Source organism: Rhinatrema bivittatum, chromosome 2, assembly GCF_901001135.1.
Source record: "Rhinatrema bivittatum chromosome 2, aRhiBiv1.1, whole genome shotgun sequence".
Classification (NCBI taxonomy): Eukaryota; Metazoa; Chordata; class Amphibia; order Gymnophiona; family Rhinatrematidae; genus Rhinatrema; species Rhinatrema bivittatum.
Genome location: NC_042616.1, coordinates 587,776,210 through 587,796,138, shown reverse-complemented (window position 1 = coordinate 587,796,138; position 19,929 = coordinate 587,776,210). Strand labels below are relative to the sequence as shown.

General features: G+C 45.8%; 1 protein-coding gene across 4 annotated transcripts in view; it reads right to left on the bottom strand.

Moving 5' to 3' along the window:
- Positions 1-19,929, bottom strand: part of MYOM1 (myomesin 1) — a 326,724-nt gene that overhangs the window by 295,797 nt on the left and 10,998 nt on the right. For all 4 annotated transcript variants that reach the window (XM_029591071.1, XM_029591066.1, XM_029591067.1 and 1 more), the window contains exon 2: positions 5,107-5,393. In XM_029591071.1, the coding sequence (XP_029446931.1) occupies positions 5,107-5,375 (269 nt within the window). In that variant the 5' untranslated portion in view covers positions 5,376-5,393. The remainder of the gene's footprint in view (positions 1-5,106; positions 5,394-19,929) is intronic.

Sequence of the window (19,929 nt, the reverse complement as noted above, 5' to 3'; positions counted from 1 at the left end):
AATGGGGGCGGGGGTTGGAAGAGGGGTTAAGGCCCTGCGTAGCTGGGGGGGCTGCTACGCGGGAAGACCGGCGAACCGTGGGGCCAAGGTTCACGGTGCAAGCTTGCTCACGCTGGCACGAGGCGGAGCAGGTGGAAAAGGGGGAGGGTATCTCCATCACTGAGGTTTAAGGTGGTGGAGGCCCGGGGGGGGGGGAGAGTTGGAGGAAGGGGGGGGTCAGATTAAAAGGGGTTATTATTCAATATTTGTAAGGGCTCGGGTTCTGGTTGAAATAAACTGCAGCCAATATTAAATGCCACCCAAGAGTTGAGTTTTATGTGGGGACACTTGTGGGAGGGGGATGGGAACTGCTGATGAGAGCGCAATGTCGTTCCTCCTTCTGTTAGTGTCTTCAGTCTAATAATTTGCTCACAGAAAATCAATGATGTGGAGTCTCATGAGGACTAACATCCTTCTGTCCTTGGAGAATACCTGTTACAGGTAAGCAACTCTGCTTTTTCTGAGGGCAAGGATAGCAGTCCTCACACATGGGTGAATTCCTAGCTATAGGCAGCCTCTAACAAAAAAGGGGGCCAACAAAAATAGTGCCAATAGGAACAGCCACATCAATATTTTTGTTAGCAACAGGCCTTTTTTTATATGTATATAACCTAAAGGGGGCAGCCTGGAACAAAAACAACGGGCCTTAGGCTGAAACAGAGTTGGGCTCCATACCTCTAACAAGTTATGGAGGATAGACTGGCCAAACCTACTGTTGCATCAGCCATCCTTGTTCAAACAATATTGTAATGTGAATAAGGGGAGAGAACTTCATGTCACAGTCTTGCAGATCAAAAACAGGAGGGACAGCTAGTTTCCAATTACAACACAACCAAATAACTAGCTGTTAAAGTTAAATATAATGTTGCCCACAAATTTTATCATGAATTTTTACAGTTAAAAATATTTTAATCTTTATTGTATTATCAACTGTATCAAATATTTTATAATTTTAAAAGTTTTGTGGATTTTTTAAAATGAGAAAAAAAGACCTCAGAGCTGGCAAGGTGTCTGGTAAACACAGATACTCATGAGCCAGTAATTTCAGTCACTTGTCTTTTTCATCTCCTTTTCTATTTTTTTTTTTTATAAAACACTGTTGTTTCTATTTATGTTGAAAACTTATTTTTGCATGTTACAGACCAACTCTGTTTTTATAGCGTTACTTAGCTGGATATCCAACAGTTCAATATGGACAACTTAATTTGAATCGTAGCAGCTTATATTTAACCAAGAAGTCCGACTGATTCTTTAAAGTAGAGCGTGCTCCATGCATTCAAGTTTCAGTCAGGCAGCGACTGACAAAATCAAGCATGTCTATGTCGGCACACACTTGTTTTGAAAAAAGTGAAAACCTGAAATAAATTGTCAGATAAGTGCCAGTTTTCATTAAGATGTCGGGAATGTTTCAGAATTTTCTAATATGTGAGATTTCCCTGTTCTGAAACTTGAATGCATGGAGCACGCTCTACTTTAAATAATCAGTCAGGCTTCTTGGTTAAATATAAGCTGCTGCGATTCAAATTAAGTTATCCATATTGAACTGTTGGAAAAAACTGAAAGGAGCAGCTGCAAAGGTCAAGAGTTTACATCAGGCATGGATGTTGTTTAAAAATACCATCTTGGAAGCCCAGACCAGATATATTCTACACATTTAAGAAGGTGGAAGGAAGGCCAAAGGACTGCCTGAATGGTTAAAAGGTGAGATGAGAGAAGTTATTCCAGTCAAAGAGCATCCTTCAAAAAATGGAAAAGGGGTCTGAATGAAAAAAAACCAAAACAGTAAACAGCATAAGCCTGGCAAGTTGGATACAAAGCATTTATTTATTTAAAGGCTTTTTCATACCGGTATTCGTGGGTACATCATATCGATTTACATGTAACTTGAAACATTGTACAAAGAACAGGGAGCAAAAACTTGGAGGGGTAGTATATCATTTAACAGGTAACTTGAATTAGGTTATGTATATCATATCATATCATATAACAGGTAACTAGGTTTAGGTTATGTAGGAGGAATACATTATTATGGAATACATTATCGTGGGGTGCTGGGGAAGACAAGGGAGGTATGGGTAAAGTGAGTAATTTGGGGGAACAAGTAAGGGGATAGAGGGAAGGTAAACATGGAGTAATATAATTGGCAATATATCAAATTGAGTATATACATAAGGATTTGGGCTGACACTTAACATTATTGCGGCAAGGGGTAGGGAGGGGGCTTAAAGTAGAATCTGATGAAGCCGCCGATACCGGAAATGGAACGTCTACATGCCATGTTTAAACTGAGATTTCTTCAACATGATTAAAGAAGATGCAACAATTCCCTTATGAGGAAAGGCTAAAGAGGTTAGGGCTCTTCAGTTTGGAGAAGAGATGGCTGAGGGGAAATATGATAGAGGTTTATAAAATAATGAGTGGCGTAGAATGGATAAACGCGAATCAATTATGTTTATGCTTTCAAAAAGTACAAAGACTAAGGGACATTCTATGAAGTTACTAGGTGATACATTTAAGACAAATAGAAAATATATTTTTTACTCAACACATAATTAAACCAGGAAACTGCAGACCAGTGAGCTTGACATCAGCTCTGGAAAAAATGGTTGAAAGTATTCTAAAGAACAAAATTACTGAACATATTGATAAACATAGTTTAATGGGTCAAAGTCAAATGGATTTAACCAAGGGAATTCATGCCACATAAATTTGCTACATTTTTTTAGAAGACTTGCCTCATCAATTTGCTACAATTTTTGAAGGTGTGAATAAATATGTGGATTAAGGTGAGACAGTTGATAATGTATAATCTATCTGGATTTTCAGCAAGCATTTGACAAAGTATCCCATGAGAGATTCTTTAGGAAATTAAAATTTCATGGGATAGGAGGCAAGGAAAGTTAAGGTAGCAAGCACAGTGGTCTAAAAAAACACAAAGCATAGATTGCAAAACTCGGCAGCCATCCAAAGCAAAAAGTAAGGGGTAAGGCAAACAACATAGTGGTATCAAAACCCCAAGCCATAAAGCAATGAATAAGGCAGCAAGCACAAGAGCATCAAAACCTGAAGGCATAGAGTGATGGGAAAGGCAGCAACTCAGTGATTACAATGGCATCAAAACCCAAGACAGAGTCAAGGGTAAGGCAAACAGCACCGTGGCATTCAAACCTCAAGGCATAGATTGATGGGTAAAACTGCAAGTGCAGTGGCACAAATACCTCAATGCTTTATTAGAGGGGCAAACTGTACTTGCAATGGCAGGAGTTCTCTTAGGGACCATAAAAGGGCCAAGAGTAGGTTGGGCAATAATGCAGAACACCACATCAAGGAGCTGAACCAGGAAAGAGGCAGAGCATGAGGAGCAGGGTGGGCAACAACAGCAAGAGTGGGAACTGGCAACTGAACAACAATGTGCTGAAGGCCAGTATTGTGGGCATTGGTTCACTGTAGCTCTACACTCATTCCTCCTGACACTTGCATGGGAATTCAAATAAATCAAACATAGGGAGGATTATTTTAAGAAACACTAAATTTTCCACACTTGTGAATGATGTCCGCTGCCACTGAGAATACCTGTTCACACTAGACACAGTGGTTGGTGGGAAGGACAGGAAATGCTGGGTTATCTAGCAAGGTCTGACCAGATCATGAGCTTTTGTGCACAATATGTCAATGGATCTGTGGACATCTTCTCAATGGACTCTGTGGGATAGCATGTGACTGATATTTGTGCTGGGATCTTTTTTGCTAGAGGAAGATAATCTCTGCTGCCAACTGCTGTAGCTATGGCCTGTGTCAGGAGAGCCCATTCTGTGATAGCCCTTACTTTCCAGAAATAAATCACAAATAGCTGTGCATTGTTCCACTGACCTCTGCAGCATTAGAAAGGTGGAATTCTACCTGGTATCTACATGAATGAGCCAGTGCAGAGATGCCCACACTGCTGCCTACCCTTCATGCTCAGGTGAAAATGCCTTGCTATTTTCCTGCTCTTATCAGTTCTTTTAAGACTAAGCTGCTGTATTGCTCCTTGGCTCCCATGGCATCCTTTAGTGCCAGGTGTAGCAAGTGTGCAAAGCAACAGATCTCATAGCCTCCGTCATCCATTGCCTTGTTAATGTTTGCACCAATATCTGTATCAGTATCAATAGGAACAATCCTGTGTCTCGTCTCTAGCTGATAGCCCTCCATCATCTTTCTTTATGCTCCTAAGATATTCACTGAAGTGTGGCTAATATCCATCACTTGAGTGCGCAACACAACACAACTGTACCCTACCGAATAGCTCCCATCAGAGTTGATGCCTGCCATGCTTTGGTCAGCTGCCACCAGTTTTCCATCAGGGAAAGGTAGGTGTCTGTAGCATTCTGGCTGGTTTAGATATCACTGGTAAAAGGGATACTGCCCCCAAAGCCTGCCCCCAAATAATATAAAAGTACAGTAGGTCACTGGTTGGCTGCTTCCCCCACCCCTTCCTGGTTCTCTATGGTTTGAATTGGGCTGCCCTGCAACCCTCCAATCCATCCATCTACAGTTTCTACATACTGGCCCACATGCCCTCAATCCCTATACTCCCCCTGGAACAGCAGTGGATGTTTAAACTATCCACAGTTTATGCTTCTAGCATGGAAACAAACTGTGGGTAATTTACGCTTCCAATGGTGCTCTCGACAAATGGAGCACTGGAGCGACAGGAGTGGGTAAGTTCTTACCCTATTCATAGCTGGGTTTTATTTTTGGAATGGAGGGATCTGGGGGGAGTGTGGGGGGTGAGGGCATATGGGCCAGTATGTAGAAGGCTTAGATGGATGGGTTGGAGGGTCGTAGAGCAGCCCAATTCAAACCATAGAGAAAACAGGAAGGAAGTAGGGAAAGTAGCATTACTTTGACACACCACACTTTTGTATTATTTTGGGGGGCTCTGGGGGTAGTATCCATTTTACCAGTTGCTGCTCTATGGACTAGCCAGAATGCTACACACCTCTACCTTTACCTGATGGAAAACTGGTGGCAGCTGGCCTAATATGTATGAAAGCAAGACAGAAGTGATCATGTGTCTTGGCCTACCCATGGGTGCTGCTGGAGGCAGAGCTGTGTTGCTCCTGGAACTCCTGGGCGGCAGAGCTGTGCTTTTCCTGTTGGAGCTCATGAAGGCTCTTGTGAGTGGCAGCACTGTGCTTCTCCTTTGTGAGATCCTGAAGGCTGCTGTGGGCAGCAGAACTGCGCTTCTGCTGGTGGAGCTCCTGGTGGTACTGGCTCAGGGTAGACTGCAGCTCTGTGCTGCGGTATGCACGGTCATAGTGCTTATGGCGCTTCTGGTAGAAAGGTAAAGACATTCTGGGCACCTCCTAATTCTACAAAACAAATAAAAGGAGTTCAGGATATGTTGGCCTTTTTTATTGATACAAATCAAATCTGTAACTGTGACCTTATGTTTGAACAACTGGAGTGATGATTAATCATAAAATTTTACCATATCTGAGGCAACTTTAAGCTGTGATGAAAATGCATCATAACCAGTACTATGATTGACCAAACAGATGCTGAATGCTTTCACCAACTGGAATAGTTTTAAACCCAAATGACTGCTTTCAAAACTAATGCAAATGGTGCATTTAAGTAAATATCAATTCAAAACACATAGGGGTCCATTTTCAGCCACTGTCCAGCCAGCAAAATTAGCCAGGACTTTGATGGATATTCAGTGGCACAGCCGCACTAATGTATATACCTGACTATCCTAAAGTTAGCAGGATAAATATATCCTGCTAACTTTAGGGCTGCTCTATGGCACAGTCAGAATTAGCAGGATAAGTTATCTAGCTAACTCCAAGTTTTCCAGCTAAATTCCATTGAATATGGACCCCAATCAGTACATAGGCTTCACAGTTTGCATTTACATAAAACCCCTTTGTGCATTTATTTCTAAAGGCCTGATTCACTAAGGCACAATGCTTAGTGAAACAGGCCCATAGTACTACCCAGTCTACCACATTATATGATTCATGGTACCCTGTTTCCAGTGACTTAGTAACATTTAAAAAAAAAAAAAAAAAAAAAGATAGGCATGGTGCCAAAAACAAATGTTGCCACTCTGAAATCTGGAAAATGAGAATCATAGATTAAAAAAATAATTTGATAAGGCTGTTAAAACACTATCTGGCTAATTTTAAAAAGAACATGTGTGTGCCCATAAATACGCCTATCAGCATGCGAGCAGAGATACGTTGCAATTTTATATCGTGCACACACATACCCGTGTATCATTTAAAATACCCTTGCTGTGCATGATCTTAAGAGGTGGCTCGAGTAAATGTCCCGTGCATATTACCAGCAGGGCTTTAGCAGCTTTTATGCACCTATGCTCACATAAGGAGAAAACCAATTTATCATGTTCTTATGGAAGGGAAGAGGGAGAGAGAGAGAGAGAACTGATGGAGAATATATGACAATATATATATGTACCACTGTAAGGGTGGATTCGTGGGGGTGCAATATTACACTGGTGTGCTACAGACCCTTGCACCCTGGCCATGAGGGAGGGAATGAAGGACTTCAATAGGTAAATGTAAATTGGTTATTTAATCTCTCAGACAATAGATGAACTAGTGGGCACTCCATGAAGTTAGCAAGTAGCTCATTTAAAACAAATCAGAGAAAATTATTTTTCACTCATCGCATAATTAAGCTCTGAAATTCATTGCCAGAGGATGTGGTTTCAGCAGTTAGTATAACTGGGTTTTAAAAAGGTTTGGATAAGGTATGCAAATCTGCTCTGAACTAAAAGTGCCCCCTTACAGTGGTAGATATATATAGTGTCATATTGTCTCTTCTACAGTTCTCTCTCTTTCTCTCCTGAGTATATATGGCAGTCTTGAAGACCCCCTCTGGTTCTTCATCCTGTAAGCCACCCACTTGACCCTGAACTCTCATGCTGTGCTGAACTCCCTAAAACTTAAGATCTACAGACTTGCTACTCATCAGGATTAGCAGTAAAGTTACACAGATAACACACCGACGTGTGCCACGGTCAGCTTTTCTATAATTTGGAGTTATGCACGTAACTCTTGGCTCCACCCAGGAACGCCCATGCCACGCACCTATTCCACCCCCTTGTTCTTGACGCACACACGGGTATGTATGTGCACACTGTGCGACTTCTTAAAATTTGCATTGTTTGCGCAAGGCCCACATACGCATGGATGGGGCTGTTTTTGTGCCAGCAATGCATTTAAAATCTACCTGTATATTACTAAGAGTAGCCTCCAAATTGTGGTATAAGCCTGGTTCTTTATAAAATCGATTACTGTAATTCACTTTATTTTGGTCTGCCAAAAAAATGGTTAAGAGCCTTAAATTTGATCCAAAAGGCGGCAGCACGGTTAATTATAGAGCTCATATTAGCCCTTATTTGTATTATCTTTATTGGCTCCCTGTGCAATTTAAAATCCAATTTAAGTATCTTGCATTTATTCACAAAATAGTACATAGTGATACTATAAATGATTTAATTTCATTGAAACGCCTTATGCAACCTCAAGGGCTCTGTGGTCCACTAAGTCACATCTGCTTGCTGCTCTATATTTTAAAAATTACAAATTACAATCAACTAGTTGTTTATTGTGCCAATTAATTACCTACTGCACTGAGAGGAGAAACTGAATCTTTAAGGTTTAGGAAACAACGTAAGGGCTATTTATTTCAAAAGACCTATAATTAGTTAATCGTTGTTATTACTATAACATGTCCTAAAACTGTTGTCAATTGTGATTTTAATTGTAAATGTTTTACTGTAATCTGCATTAGACAGAACATAAGAAAATGCCATACTGGGTCAGACCAAGGGTCCATCAAGCCCAGCATCCTGTTTCCAACAGTGGCCAATCCAGGCCATAAGAACCTGGATGAAATGAAATGAAATGAAATGAAAATGAAATGAAAATGAAAATGAAATGAAATGAAAATGATTTTTAAATAAACATTTTTAACATAAAAATAAACTTTTATAAATTAAAAAAAATAATAATAATAAACTAACTTTTTTACAACTGTTTTAATGTTTTGCTTTTTATGAATACTCTTTGCCATTAGTAGGGTTTCTTTCACCTTATTCAAAGAAGACTTCTAAAAATAGACCTTGTAGGATCTCAAAAGTTCAATACAGTAACATTTTTGCATGTCTTACACCAAGGCTTTCCAAACTGTGGGTTGGGTCCCCAAATGGGGTCGCCAAACCTTCAGTTGGGAGTCACAAATGCTTCAAGTGTCATCGCTCTTCAGCTGCCAGCAGCATTAGTCCTGGAAATCAGCATGAGGCCTGTGAACGAGCGGATGCTCACAGGGTCCTGCAGTGGCACTGCCTTTACATGAGTTTCTATGGTAACAGAAAGCCCTGCATGAGGAGGGATCAAGCCTTGTGAACTTGCCTTAGCTCATAGGCCCCATGCTGACTCCCTGACCAGGGAGTTGTTTGGACAAGGGACTGTTTGAAGGAGTGGATGAGAAGCAGGAGAGGTTTGAGGATTGGATAAGGTGAAGAGGGATTGGTTGTGGAGGGTGAGAGGTAGAGGAATGACAGAATATCATTTAGGAATTGTATGAGGAAGTGGGGGTTAAGAGGGGATAATCTGGATGGAATATGATAGAAGGGTCAGAGGGAAAGAGATGATACTGGGAGGTGAGAGAAGGTATGGGGGATGAGAGTGAGATGGGAATAAGGGATGGGATAAGAGGCAGGGGATGACAGAGGATCAACTGGGGTTATAAGAAAGGCTTGGGGGTGAGAGAGGATCAGCTAGGGGGGATGCAAAAAGGGCTGGATGAGCCAGGGCTGGTAAGAGGAGATGAGATTGAGAGAGGGGCATCTGCTGGGGGGAGGTGGTCCTCTGGAGAAGATGGAAGTCATGAGAGAGAATTAGCTGGAGTGAAAAGAGAGTGAGGAGTGATTTTTGGAAGGGAATTGCACCCCCTGCTAATTTGGTTTGGTCATTCTCTGGAATCATGCACATTCTCTGGGATCATGCACATTTTCAAGTGCATGATCCCAGGACTTCCCAAAATTGTAGTCACACTGACTACAATTTTGGAAAGTCCTGTCTTACACTAACCCAATAAAAGCAGTTACAATCTAGAAAAAGCCCAGTTCTCTCTGGGAACAATATCATACCATAATTTTGCATGACAGTACTGTAGAGTAGAAAAACAATTTTCTCTCAATTTTAGAATTATATATCTTATTATTTGCCCTATATCCTCCACAGTAACATTCCTCTACCTAATCCTGGAGATGTAACAATAGATTTTCAGAAGTGAACCTTATGTGTTATATTTTGCAAATAGCTAGAAATCCACTTTAAAACCATCCCAATTCAGTCCCAGGGTTTGACAATGAGAAATCAAAATGCCATAATCCAGAAGGTCGAAGGCACTTGATAATTCAAGAAGTACTAATACACAGGGCCAGTGCAAGGGGACCCCCAGTTGACCTGGAGCAGTAAAGCATGCGATAGGCTTACAAAATAACACGCTTGGTTTGTTACCTGGTCGCGCCGCCTCCACTCAGTCTTGCCATCCCCATTAGGGGGCACAAGCCATGTGGGGCCGTGAGTGGCAGCACCGAGGCAGCAAAGAGGAGTGGAGATTGCCAAATCTCCACTCTTCTTTGGTGCCACCGCTCATGGCCCCACGTGGCTCACGCCTAGTTTGCCTAGTGCTTCCACCAGCCCTGCTAATACAACTGAGTGACCCCTATTCAGGATGGATTATATGGAGTCCATCACGTCAATCATGAATGGCTCCGTGCTAAACCCCCTCCTAAATCCAGCTTGCGCTGGTTCTAGCTTGCCAGCCTCCTCCACAAACTCAGAAATCTGAGCGGTAACCATCTTCTCTAAGACCTTTGCAATGAATGGAAGATTACCTATGGGTTTATAGTTGGAAAATATCCTAGCTTCGGCATCCTCATTCTTCAAAACTGGAAAAATAACAGCTTTTTTCAAAGTCTCAGGAACTATGCCTTCAAAATGTGAGGAATTGACCAAATCTCTGAGCCCCTTCAAAACTGTATCGGGTAATAAACCAAGGGGGTTATTTTGTAAGCCTATCGCATGTGAAAAGTCCCTTTTCACATGCAATAGGTTGCCGTGGGTGGAGTCGAGGTGGAGTCATGGACAGAACGAGAGGAGTCTTGGCGGCGAGGAGGCGGACGAAGGTAAGACCCGTTATCACCCGTTATCACCCGTTATCACCCAATAGCACCACCTTTCACGGTGGTGCTATTGGGTGAGAAAGCCGGCAGCAATAACACCGCAGTTTTGCGATCGCTGCCGGCTTCCGCAGGTCTGCCCCCCCGTTCCCCCCCCCCCCCCCCCCCCCCCCCCCCGTTACTGCGGGATTCACTAAGCTGTGCGACATAGGAAAATCCAGGCCCAAGTAAATAAGAAGGGCAAGGGTCCAATGAAGGTTTAGAATTTTTTTCACCTTTTTCACTAGGGCCTGAATCTCAAGAATGAGGCACATTCAAATTCTAAGAATTTATCTGACTAACCAAACTCAAATCTTCAATAATTCACTTTCCCACACTCAGAAACGAACCCTCCTGTATCAATTTCTCCTCCAACTTTACTAACTTCTCATCTAGGATTCCCCTTCTTTCATCCAAATGGCTATGGGTCAATGAGTCCATAGCTGTGGAATTATTTTGAACAACTGAATTCCTTAGCTTGAGGACTTTATCCTAAAAAAAAAACAGACAAAGGGAGTCAGCATCAGGCAGATCATCATAGATTAAGTTTTGTTTATTATCACTACCTAACATTGAGTCAACAAATTTAAAAATAGTCTTAGAGTCATTATTGGCTTCCACTATTGTATCAGAATAAAATGTCTTTTTTGGCTGGTGAGACTTTATTAAAATACTCAGCTGCTACTGCTCTCCAGCATTGTTTTCATCAATTGTAGCTGACTTTCTCCAGAGGGCAGGTAAGAAAGGTGTTTTTATTGGCCCAGCAGGCTGTGTAGGTGTGTCTGACAGAAGGCCTCATTTTATCGCCCGCGATAATAGCCGCAATCTGCAATAACGGCCACTGTCACGTGATAAAACCTTTTCTTTCCTCCACTGCCGAAAAAAGGTATTATTTCCCATATTAAATCCTATGTTATTTTATCACTAAAAGTGGTAGGAGTCCCTCATTGCATAATTTTCTAGCTTTTGCATAGTTATATTTGCATACTAACATGAGACATGATAAAGATCGCATCTTCATCGTGCATTAAACCTCTTTTATCACACGTTAGGGCCGTATCGCGATTTGACGAATGACCCTGTAAGTTATTTAACCAGCCAGTTTTGAATATTGACCCCACAATGTTTATGTACCCTAGTGTGGACTATATAGCAGGCCAGTCAATCACTTTTCTCACAAATAGAGCATACTTGTTGAGTGACTATACTAAGAAAATAAGTCAAACTTAGAGCAAGAGTCACACACACAAGAATTAGTACACTGTCATACAAAGAAAGAAGGCTGGCTTTAAGTCACTGCAGTGCGCAAACACATGATGCAAGAAACAATCTGTCAATATCTTTCCTGCAGCCACTGGCACATTGTCAGCTATCATGGTAGTCTTACCCTGATACACCCTGCAACCTTCTTACAAAGATTATGGTCTTTCTCTTGCTACTAGGTAGTACCCCCAAACCACAGCTAGGCACAGTGTAAGTGAGTAACTCAGCATATTTTACTTTTTCCTGTAAATTATCTTTATTTTAATCTTTGCTAACACTGAAAGCTTTGAAACAAGGAGCTTCAAAATCCATGTTTTTACTCTCTGATCCAACAGACAAATGACTAAACAAAATGGCCAATGCACAAAATTCTCTTAGCTTCCCTTTCAGAAAAAATAAATAAAACCATGATGAAATCATAACATGCAGCCACCAGCTTGGAAAGGATGGTTGAAAAAGTGCTAAAACATAATTCATCCTGCTCTTTGTTCCATCCTTAACTGGCTCTGCTCTGTCTGGCTTGGAATACAAAACTGTATTGCTTTGCTTTGATTGAACCAAATGAGTAAAAGAAGATTCAAATTTGGGGGGGGGAACCACACCCATTAGGTTTGGTTACCACGAACCTTCCCAAAAATCAACTTATTTGTTATATCTTTCCATTTGGATCAAAATGAATGCACATCCCTAATAGTTATCTCTATAGCATATAGGAAACAGCATAAGCACTGGAAAATTAGATGTAAGCATTGATAAGGAAGGCGAAGACAAAATTTAAAAAGAAACTTTTTCAGGTACATTTGAATCCAAAAGCCTGCGAGGGAGTCAGTTGGACCATTAGATGATCAAGGAGAAAAAGGGGTATTAAGGGAAGACAATGCCATAGCGGAGGAACTAAATGAATTCTTTGCTTTGGTCTTTACCTAGGAAGATGAACAGCAGATACCGTTGCCAGAAGTGATATTTATAGTTGATGATTCAGAGGAAATGAAACAAATCTCAGAAAACCTGGAAGATGTAAAAGGACAAATTGACAAACTAAAGAATAGCAAACCACCGGACCAGATGGTATAAAAGCCAGAGTGCTGAAAGTACTGAAAAATAATATTGCAGACCTACTGTTGGTTAACTGTATACTAGCATTAAAATTGTTACAGTTTTGGCTGCAGTGCAACCGCCTCACCACCAGGGGTCCCTCTAGTGCTGGCTTTCCGGACAGGCCCAGTCCATCTTATCTCTCCACTCTGTGCTCTGGGTGTGTCCTTATAACCCTGCCTGACAGTTGCCTCGGTGCTTCGGCATCGAGCTCACCTGGGCTCCCTGCTCTAGCCCTGCGCGGCCTTCGGGCCTTTCCTTGCCCTGCGCGGCCTTCGGGCCTTCTTCCTCGCTTTTCTTACCTGGCCTACGGGCCTTCCGACCTGCCTGCTCTGCTTACGGTGTGTGGCCTACGGGCCTTCTGTGTATGTGTGGCCTACGGGCCTTCTGACCTACTTGCCCTGACTACGGTGTGTGGCCTATGGGCCTTCTGTGTATGTGTGGCCTACGGGCCTTCTGACCTGCCTGCTCTGCTTACGGTGTGTGGCCTACGGGCCTTCTGTCTGTGTGTGTGTGGCCTACGGGCCTTCTGACCTGCCTTGCCCCGCTTATGGTGTGTGGCCTACGGGCCTTCTGTGTGTGTGTGGCCTACGGGCCTTCTGACCTGCCTTGCCCCGCTTATGGTGTGTGGCCTACGGGCCTTCTGTGTGTGTGTGGCCTACGGGCCTTCTGACCTGCCTTGCCCCGCTTATGGTGTGTGGCCTACGGGCCTTCTGTGTGTGTGTGGCCTACGGGCCTTCTGACCTGCCTTGCCCCGCTTATGGTGTGTGGCCTACGGGCCTTCTGTGTGTGTGTGGCCTACGGGCCTTCTGACCTGCCTTGCCCCGCTATTGGCGTGTGGCCTACGGGCCTTCTGTGTGTGTGTGTGTGTGGCCTACGGGCCTTCTGACCTGCCTTGCCCTGCTTACTGTGCCCTGACCCAGCCTGGACCCAGACACTGCTGACTGCCGCCTGCCCTGACCCAGCCTGTACTTAGACACTGCTGATTGCCGCCTGCCCTGACCCAGCCTGAACCCAGACTCTGATACTTGCTGCCTGCCCTGACCCAGCCTGGAACCTGACACTGTTTCTAGCTTCCTGTCTCTCTCCACCTGGAGCCACCCTGCTGGGTGGTGTTCACGCCTCCTGACCGGAGCCCAAGCGTAACAGTATGCCGAAGCCATCAAATTTCCAGGGGAAGAGATAGGTCTGTGTCCTGCCGGTGAGTCAATTTTTCACTAATTCAAGATGCCTCCTTCTTTAAAGTTTTATACCTGCAATTCCTGTCAGACTTTGAATTATCCAAGCTATCAGAACTGTCTAGCCTGTGAACTTGTTGGTCAGGAACACTGGTCATGCAATAATTGCAACAAGAAAAATGTCTCTGTCTATCAGGAATGTTTGAACTGTCTGGCTCCTAAACCAGGGTGGTGGAAATGCTCCTGTCTTCCGTGTTTGTTACCACCAGGCAAACCCTGCCCCCGGTGTTCTGCTCTAGGACCAGCTGTGCCATTAAAAAAAGCTATCAGCTCTCCTAACCAGTATTCTGTTTCTGGCTCAACTAAAACAGACATTTTTGCTGGCAGTTTGTGGATAGAAAAACCCAGGACTTACCTGGCCAAGAAGGCTTCTGTGACACCAGTGCTAGAGCCTCAGGAACAGGTTTCTCTCAAATGGAGAGAGTTGATTAACTCTAGCAGGGCTCTGCTTCCCACAGCTGCTGTTGAGACACTAACGAGCACATTCCCTAGACGTCCTAGAACTGCCTGTGCCTTCTCTAAACTGCTCCTCCAGAAACAAAATAAGGAGCCTCAGATTGTGGCTCGAGGTATCAAGCCCACAGCAGTGCTACTTGAGTCTTCTATGTGCACTGCTTCAAACCTTGCTGCTCTGCCATCTGAGCCTGTTTCATCACCCCAGGGGGGGGCCAAGCCTGCTGCATCACCCCAGGAGGGGGCCAAGCCTGCTGCATCGCCCCAGGAGGGGTCCAAGCCTGCTACATCGCCCCAAGAGGGGGCCAAGCCTGCTGCATCGCCCCAAGAAGGGGCCAAGCCTGCTGCATCGCCCCAGGAGGGGGCCAAGCCTGCTGCATCGCCCCAAGAGGGGGCCAAGCCTGCTGCCTCGCCCCAAGAGGGGGCCAAGCCTGCTGCCTCGCCCCAAGAAGGGGCCAAGCCTGCTGCATCGCCCCAGGAGGGGGCCAAGCCTGCTGCATCGCCCCAAGAGGGGGCCAAGCCTGCTGCATCGCCCCAAGAGGGGGCCAAGCCTGCTGCATCACCCCAAGAGGGGGCCAAGCTTGCTGCATCGCCCCAAGAGGGGGCCAAGCCTGCTGCATCGCCCCAAGAGGGGGCCAAGCCTGCAACATCGCCCCAGGAGGGGGCCAAGCCTGCTACATCGCCCCAGGAGGGGGCCAAGCCTGCTACATCGCCCCAGGAGGGGGTCAAGCCTGCTGCATCGCCCCAAGAGGGGGCCAAGCCTGCTGCATCACCCCAAGAGGGGGCCAAGCCTGCTGCATCACCCCAGGAGGGGGCCAAGCCTGCTGCATCGCCCCAGGAGGGGGCCAAGCCTGCTGCATCACCCCGAGAGGGGGCCAAGCCTGCTTCATCGCCCCGAGAGGGGTCCGATCCTGCTACAACGCCCGGAGAGGTGTTCCAGCCTGCTGTTTCATCCCGAGAGGGGCCCGAACCTGCTGCACTACCCCGAGAAGGGCCTGCTAAACCGGTCCTGCTGCCACCCCCGGAGGGGCTCAAACCGGTACCGCTAACAGACTTTCTAACTCAGCCATCTGAGCCTGTTGAATTGCTCCAGCTGTTGTTGCCCTCGGAGGGGCCAGATCTCATCTTTAAGTACCCCCTGCTAAGATGGGACCCAGGAGGAGGGGGAGGCCTTGAGGAGGGGGTACTGTTACAGTTTTGGCTGCAGTGCAACCGCCTCACCACCAGGGGTCCCTCTAGTGCTGGCTTTCCGGACAGGCCCAGTCCATCTTATCTCTCCACTCTGTGCTCTGGGTGTGTCCTTATAACCCTGCCTGACAGTTGCCTCGGTGCTTCGGCATCGAGCTCACCTGGGCTCCCTGCTCTAGCCCTGCGCGGCCTTCGGGCCTTTCCTTGCCCTGCGCGGCCTTCGGGCCTTCTTCCTCGCTTTTCTTACCTGGCCTACGGGCCTTCCGACCTGCCTGCTCTGCTTACGGTGTGTGGCCTACGGGCCTTCTGTGTATGTGTGGCCTACGGGCCTTCTGACCTACTTGCCCTGACTACGGTGTGTGGCCTACGGGCCTTCTGTGTATGTGTGGCCTACGGGCCTTCTGACCTGCCTGCTCTGCTTACGGTGTGTGGCCTACGGGCCTTCTGTCTGTGTGTGTGTGGCCTACGGACCTTCTGACCTGCCTTGCCCCGCTTATGGTGTGTGGCCTACGGGCCTTCTGTGTGTGTGTGGCCTACGGGCCTTCTGACCTGCCTTGCCCCGCTTATGGTGTGTGGCCTACGGGCCTTCTGTGTGTGTGTGGCCTACGGGCCTTCTGACCTGCCTTGCCCCGCTTATGGTGTGTGGCCTACGGGCCTTCTGTGTGTGTGTGGCCTACGGGCCTTCTGACCTGCCTTGCCCCGCTTATGGTGTGTGGCCTACGGGCCTTCTGTGTGTGTGTGGCCTACGGGCCTTCTGACCTGCCTTGCCCCGCTTATGGTGTGTGGCCTACGGGCCTTCTGTGTGTGTGTGGCCTACGGGCCTTCTGACCTGCCTTGCCCCGCTATTGGTGTGTGGCCTACGGGCCTTCTGTGTGTGTGTGTGTGTGTGGCCTACGGGCCTTCTGACCTGCCTTGCCCTGCTTACTGTGCCCTGACCCAGCCTGGACCCAGACACTGCTGACTGCCGCCTGCCCTGACCCAGCCTGTACTTAGACACTGCTGATTGCCGCCTGCCCTGACCCAGCCTGAACCCAGACTCTGATACTTGCTGCCTGCCCTGACCCAGCCTGGAACCTGACACTGTTTCTAGCTTCCTGTCTCTCTCCTCCTGGAGCCACCCTGCTGGGTGGTGTTCACGCCTCCTGACCGGAGCCCAAGCGTAACAAAATCAGTTATGATACCTAATGTAACACCTGTTTTTTAAAAGGGTACCAGGGTGATCTAGGAAACTACACACTGGTAAGCTTAACATCAGTGCTGGAAAAAATGGTTGAAAGTATTCTAAAAAAAAAAAATTACAGAACATATAAATAGACATAGTTTAGTGGGAGAAAGTCATCATGGATTTAGCCAAGGGAATTCTTGCCTCACCAATTGGTTTTGAAGATGTGAATAAGCATGTGGATAAAGGTGAGACAGGTGATATAATGTATCTGGATTTTCAGAAAGCATTTGACAAAGAACCTAATGACAGACTCTTGAAGAAATTACGAAAGTGATGGATTGAGTGTTCTGTGGTGGATTGAGAACTGGTTAAAAGAGGAGCTAAATGGTCAATTTTCTCAATGGAGAAAGGTGAATAGTGGAATGCCCAAGGGATCTGTGCTAGAACCATTGCTTTTTAATATATTCATAAATGACCTAGATATGGGCACGACTAGTGAGGTGATCAAATCTGCTAATGATTCAAAATTATTCAAAGTTGTTAAATCACAAGACGATTGTGAGAAATTTCAAGATGACTTTGCAAGAATGGGAGACTGGGCATCCAAATGAAAGAAGGCATTTAATGTGAACAAGTGCAAATTGATGCATGTAGGGAAGAAAAACCCAAATTATAGCTATACAATGTAAGGTTCCACTTTGGGAGTTTCCATCCAGGAAAAGGATCTACGGTAGGTGTTATCATGGATAATATCTTAAAATCCCCTGCTTAGTGTGCAGTGGCAGCCAAGAAAGCAAATAGAATGCTAGGAATTATTAGAAAAGGAATGGAGACTAAGTCAAGGAATATCATAATGCCTCTATATTGCTCCATGGTGTGACCTCATCTTGAGTATTGTGTGCAGTTTTGGTTATCACATCTCAAAAAAGACATAGCAGAATTAGAAAAGGTACAGAGAAGGGAAACCAAAATGATAAAGGGACTGGAGTGATTCCCCTCTGAGGAAAGACTAAAAAGGTTAGGGTTCTTCAGTTTGGAGAAGAGACAGGTGAAGGGAGATATGATAGAGGTCTATAAAATGATGAGTGAGTAGAATAGTAAACAAAAATTGTTTTTTTTACTATTTCAAAAAGTTCAAAGATTAGGGGACATTCAATTAAGTTACTATATTTAGGATAAATAGGAGAAAATATTTTTTATCAATGCACAATTAAACTCTGGAATTCATTACCAGATAATGTGGTCAAAGCTTTTAGTGTTGTAGGAGCGCTAGGAAGCGGTCCCGATTCCGGGGATATTGGTGTGCCCTTGGAACACGGTGCAACTGCAGAGGAGCTCTGAGGAAGCGCCGAGGCAGACAAGATGTGTCCAAGCATGGGTGGACTGGCTGACGACCAGGAGCCCTGACCTCTGCTGAACCTGAACGCACTGGAAGAGACCCAACAACACAATGCTGGTATCTGGGGTAGCCCTCCAGCCACTCGATAGCCCTTTCGGACCTGCTGCCTGGAATCAGCAGATGCGACAGGATGGACAGAGGTCGAGGACAGGCGATGGAACTGGAACAGGAACAAGACAAAGACACCAGGAGACTTGGACAAGGCAAAGACACTAGGCGAGTAGACAAAACAAAGGCAGGGCTGAAGCTCAGGATGAAGAGGAGGACTCGGGCAGCTCTCGTATCAGGGTCCAGCCAGAGAAAGCTTCAGTGACCCGATGTGTTAGACACCCTGACAGTTCAACTGGAAGATGGGACTCCAGTGACCTAGCATGACCGACGCACCTGGAAGGTCATCTGGAAGCAGGGTCCGCTGGAGGAGGCTAGGGCTGGCCCCGGAACCTGGAACATCCAAACAGAGGAGCTGAAGGGAAGTAGGTGGACAAGGCAGAGATACTTGAAGACTTGGATGAGACGAAGATTCTTGGTAAGTGGATAGACAATAGCAAGGTTAAAACTCAGGATGAAGAGGAATCCGGGCGACACTCAAAGCAGGATCCGGCCCAGGCAGGATCTTCAGAGACCCGGTGTGATCCATGCACCTGGCAGGCCATCTGGAAGGCAGGACTTCAGTGACCCGGCGTGCCCAACACACCTGGCAGGTCATCTGGAAGCAGGAATCGGCGGGAGAGCTAGGAGTCGAATCCAGAACCAAGAACATTCGAGGACAAGGGCATTCAAAGAGAGGAGCCGGAAGAAATAGGACATCTAGAGACAGGACATCTGAAGATGAGGACATCAGAGGCATCTGAAGACAAGGACATCTAGAACAACTGAAGATGTGGAGATGTGAAGAGACCAGGAACCATGGACGAACACAAGATGAAGGACCAGGAACCACAGATGACGACAAGTGAATTCCCATGAAGAACAGAGTGCCTTGAAGAAGTTGGAATCGACGAAGAGTCCAGGAGCGGACTGGCTCCTTGCGAAGGCGCTGAAGGACTGGAGAAGGGCCCTTTTATAGGGCTGAAGAGGAGACACCCTGATGACATCATCTAGTGCGGCCACGGGGATTTTCCCACCACAGGCCCTTTATAAAGACAGGAGAGGCATGGCTGCGCGCCTAGAGGAGGCAGGACCAGGGACAGTGGTGGCGGCGTCCATGCCGCGAAGACAAGCAGGAATGGCACTAGGCCGCGAAGCCAGGTCCTGGCACCAGCGGCAGCCTCCTGCCACAGGAGGAATGACGTCAGCGATCTCTGGATCATGAAGGCAGGACAACGGCGGCAGCTCCGACCGCCGCTGATCATAGGCGCCGGCCTCCAGGCCACAAGAGACAGCGTCGGGGGCAGCCAGGCGGCGAAGGTAAGAGGCTGCTTGTGGCTAGGCCCGCGAGCAGCATCGCAACAATTAGTGCAGCTGGGTTTAAAAATGGTTTAGACAGGTTCCTGGAAGAAAAGTCCATAAACTATTATTAAGAAGGAGTTGCAGATATCCATTGCTTTTTCTTGTGATAAGTAGCATGGAATCTATCTACCCTTTGGGATCCTGCCAGGTACTTGTGACCTGGATTGACTGCTGTTGGAAACAGGATACTGAGCTTGATGGACCTTTGGTCTAACCCAATATTGGAAATCTTATGTTCTTATTTTTGAAGACTGAGTTATTCTTCTTGACAATATCCTGTCTCAGATTACTAATTTTTTTGCATCTCTTTTAGTTTTAGTTTTTTTACTTTTTGTTATGTCATGGCAGTGTCTAAAATATCATCCAAAGTAAAAATAGTGTGTAGCAAAGATTTCAA